The 4,011-nt window shown below is 53.9% G+C and overlaps 1 protein-coding gene across 1 annotated transcript; it reads right to left on the bottom strand.

The window, feature by feature from the left end:
• Positions 1-1,742: 1,742 nt before the first annotated feature.
• LOC101128722 (putative uncharacterized protein FLJ36797) lies at positions 1,743-3,256 on the bottom strand. The gene has a single exon (XM_004044935.5). The coding sequence runs from the start codon at positions 3,230-3,232 to the stop codon at positions 2,528-2,530; it is 705 nt and encodes a 234-aa protein (XP_004044983.3). The 5' UTR covers positions 3,233-3,256; the 3' UTR covers positions 1,743-2,527.
• Between the last annotated feature and the right edge of the window lie 755 nt (positions 3,257-4,011).

Here is a 4,011-nt window from a genome sequence, read left to right as displayed (position 1 = left end):
TAGTGTGCCTGTCCCTCTCCTCCACTGGATTAGGACAGCCTTGAGGGGAGATCCCAGGACTTCATTCTGGAGCCCTAGAGCTCAGCAGTTATTAAATGACTCAAATGTTTGACATCTAATTTGGGTACTCCAAAGCTCTAGAAACAGGGATATATTTCCTTGCTGATGAGAAGGGATGTGAATGCATTGAAACAGGATGGATGGGAAGGAGCAGGCGGCTTTGAGAACACAGGTAAGCCTGAAGGTCCCCTTTACCTCCTTGGTGGCCAAGGGCTAGGTGGGCATGCCCCTTGGTGCCCATGGGAGGCTTAAGGCAGAAAAGAAAAGAAGACTAATGGAGAGAAAAGAAAGAAATAGGGGAAGGCAAAGAAAGGATTGAAGAAGAAAGTGAGGAAGGTAGAGAGATTGCATTTCTCAGGAATCACCAGAGGTGTGACAGTGGTCTTGGGCAGATACACACACACACACACACACAAGCTCACACACACACATTTAATGTGAGAGATCACTATGACAGAGAAATGGCCTTTGCCAACCTCCAAGCTCACTTTCTTCTATGTTCTAAGAGATGAATCAGGAGCTCCTGAATGTGTGGTGACAGGTAAAGAAAGTTTGATGAGGTTATGTAGTTTTTATGCAATTATAAGCAAAGGCAAAATTCCTGCCATTAGGAAGCTGACATTTTACTGGGGAAATAGACTAAACGAGGCAGATAAGTCAACCACAAGCAATGCATGGAGGAAGTAAAGCAAAGAAAGGTGGGAATAAGTGCTGGGAGAGGTGGTGTAGCAGTGTGTGGTGGGATGGACTCTGGAGGCTTCTTGAAGAGGTGCAAGAGGAAAAAATGTGAAAGAGGAAGAGAATGTGCCCTGCAGATATTCAGGACATTGGGCAGAGGAGTTCCTGGAGAGGAATCAGCAGCTGCAAAGGCTCTGAGTTGGGAAGGTGCCTGGTGGGTTCTAGGAAGGCCCATGTGGCGGAGAATAGAGTGAAGGAGGCGTGGGCAGAGTGAGAGCTGAGGGAGGTGGCAACAGCTATAACCCAGACATGATGGGTGTGGGCTTTCCATTCACCAAGGTGGAAAAACTGTGGGAAGAGCAGGTTTGTGATGGGGGTAAAACCAACAGCTCAGTAACAGCCATGTTAGGTTTCAGATACCTTCTAGATGCCCCAGTGGAGCTGGTAGCTAGATACATGAACCTAGAGTTTAGGGGAGGGGTCTGGGCTAAACATATAAGTGCAAGCGTCATTAGTATTCAGATTTAAACCCATGAGGCTGAGCGAGATCACCAAGGGAGCAGGGAGTGATGGAAAATAAAAGGTCCACAGATGAGCCTTGGGACACTGCAACACGAAGACAGTGGGGAGATGAGGAGTTCAGCAAATGTGACTAAGGGGGAATGTCCAGAAAGGTGGGACACAAATCAGCAGAGTGGAGCATCTGGAAAGCTGAGTCAAGGTTGTATTCTAAGGAGGCAGGAATGAAGAATTCTGTCCACTGCCATGGGTAAGTCATCTAAGATGTCTAAGAATGGACTCTTGGGTAGAGAGTTTTGGGTTGAATGGTGACCTCAGTAAAAGTGAGATATTGCAGGACAGCAGAAGTAGAACTCTTAAGAAAGTGTTTTGGAACGATTCAAGACCCAGAGAGAGTAGAGAGACCAGAGCCACCATCTAGACAGCTGCATTCTTTTGTAAAGGGAAACAGAGAACCTGGGTAGAGATGGAGGGAGAAGGTGGAGAGTCAAGAAAGTTCTTATTTATTTTTCCCTGGAGAAATGACATTATGTGTGTGCGTAATGGGAAGGACCCAGGAGACGATTTAGGGGGGAGTGCCAACGCAGTTGTGCAGGCTTCCCTCTCATGGCACAAGGGGTTGGGATCTAGTGACCCAGTGGCCTTTTCTGGGGCACGAGCACTAGGGCAGAAATGTAAGACAGTGGCATCTTCTTGCAACCTTCTCGGACAGGTTGAACCACCAGGGACTCTGCGTAGGTGTCACCACACTCCCAGACGTCTGTTGTCACCTGGCGCGAAGCCGGGGTCTTGGGGTAGCAAACTTCCTTAGGTTCACTTCAGCGACATCTGTGCCGTCTGTCCATGGAAGCTTTTGGGTGCATTTATGAAGCTGCGCCCCGTGCCTGGCGCCTCAGAACTCAGCCCTTTAAGTTCCTCCCACCCAGGGTCGGGAACGGGCCTCACCATCCGGCTGCTCCTGCAGCAGCTTTTTCTGGCGAGTGCAAGCCCACGGATTCCCCGCGAGCCGGGTGCGGATGGGGAATCCGCGCAGCAGTCCCCTGCAAGCACCCTCCCGCCGTGCCCTCCTTCCCTGCGCAGTGCATCCCTGGGTGCTCAGGAAGGGAGAGCGCACAGTCCTGGGCCGCCAGCGGTACTCAGGGGGAGGCAACAGGCTTGGCTTCAGCCACAGCGTTGCGCCACTTGGGCGCTCCCCTCTCTGTTGCTACCGTCCGTGCTGGTCTCGGTCCCCATCTGGACTCTTCATGGTGCGGAGACTGAGCGCAGTTCCCTACGTTTTGCGTCCCAACTTCTCCGGGGCAGAAAAGACCCCTGGTGTGTGTTGGGGAGAAGGGGGAGAGCAGGCCTTTGGCCTCTTAAGGGTCTTTTGGGGTCCCCCCACACTGCGCCTAGGCGAGGGCGCCTGTCCCCACGCGGGATGAGCGCCCCTAGCGCTGGCGACATCTCTGCGGACCTGGTGGTCCCAGCGCGCGGGCATCCATCCATTCATTGCGACTCCCGGCGCGGCGGCCCTAGGACTCCAACAGAAATGTATGAATGGGAAGAGGAAAGAGAACCAATGTCTGTTTGCACTCCCTGCTTCCCCGCACCCCAGCCTCCCTCCAGGCAGAGCGAGCCCGACACGTAGTGACAAGGGGCGGGGGTCGGGTTGGGGGGACTGCGGGGGCTTGCAAGACTGGGAGAGAGTCTGGCTGGAGACTGCACTATTTATATACTCCGGTGCTCCAGGACAAAGAGGGCAGATCCGAGTCATCCCCCTCCCCCAGCCCCAGCACCTCCCCGGGCCCCTCCTCTGGTGGCTTTGATTTCGTGACCACCCCCCGGGGGGGCGGGCTGGCATGTGCGGGGGTGGGAGCCGTCTCCGCGGGAGCAGCCTTGCCAAAGGTCCGGCTGCTGACGTCCGAGCGCCCGCTCCTGTCAATGAACGGCAGCGGCAGCCTGGGGACTGTTCTGGCAACGAGGCTACAGACGTCATCGCCTCCTGTTGGACGCGGGGGGGTGTCCGAGCAGTATCTCCGGCTTAAAGGGAAACTCTCTTAAGTTCCGGGCAGCCGGGAGAGTCGTTCCTGAGAGCACATGCACCCCCAAATGTCAAGTGCACTCGGACACACACACACACACGCACGCACACACAAGCACTCATGTTCTAGAGAGAGAGGTCGGAGTCCGAAGTTGCTGCTGCTGGGAGCTTGAGCTGAGATGGACTGGTCTTCATGGGCGCCCAAGGCGCTGGGTGCAGCTTTCCCCGAGACCCCCAGATGGAAAGGAGGGAAGGAGGAACCCCACACATTCGCCTTTTGCGAGAAGATCGGCGCGCACCCCAGAGTGCCCCAAGCCTTTGGAATCTGCCTGCTGAGCGGAGCGCGCGAGCGTGGTGGACAGGTCCCGAATTTGGCCAGCGGGCTTTCTTGGCAACTTGCTTTGCGCAGTTCTCCGTGGAACCCTGGACCCACTGTGCTCCCGGCGCCTTGCCTTTTTTTTTTCTTTTTCTTTCTCTCACTGTCTCTTTTTAAATTTATGAACTCGAAATGAAGCGGAAAGCAGATATGCGCGTCAGCATACTTTGGCGGGTAAGTTGACAGTTCTTTTACCTATTATTTAACCCTTGAGAGTCCAGAAAAACTTAGTCCCAATCTTTGTGTGTGTGTGCGTGTACTTAAAAAAACTTCCTGTCCTTTCCCTCCACCCTTTTTGGCAATAAGAAAACGTGTGCGCGTGTGTGGTGTGTTGTGTTTGTGGACCTGACTGTTTGGG

This window comes from Gorilla gorilla, chromosome 5 (genome assembly GCF_029281585.2).
Source record: "Gorilla gorilla gorilla isolate KB3781 chromosome 5, NHGRI_mGorGor1-v2.1_pri, whole genome shotgun sequence".
In the NCBI taxonomy this organism is placed as follows: domain Eukaryota; kingdom Metazoa; phylum Chordata; class Mammalia; order Primates; family Hominidae; genus Gorilla; species Gorilla gorilla.
This window is presented reverse-complemented; position numbering and strand designations above follow the sequence as displayed.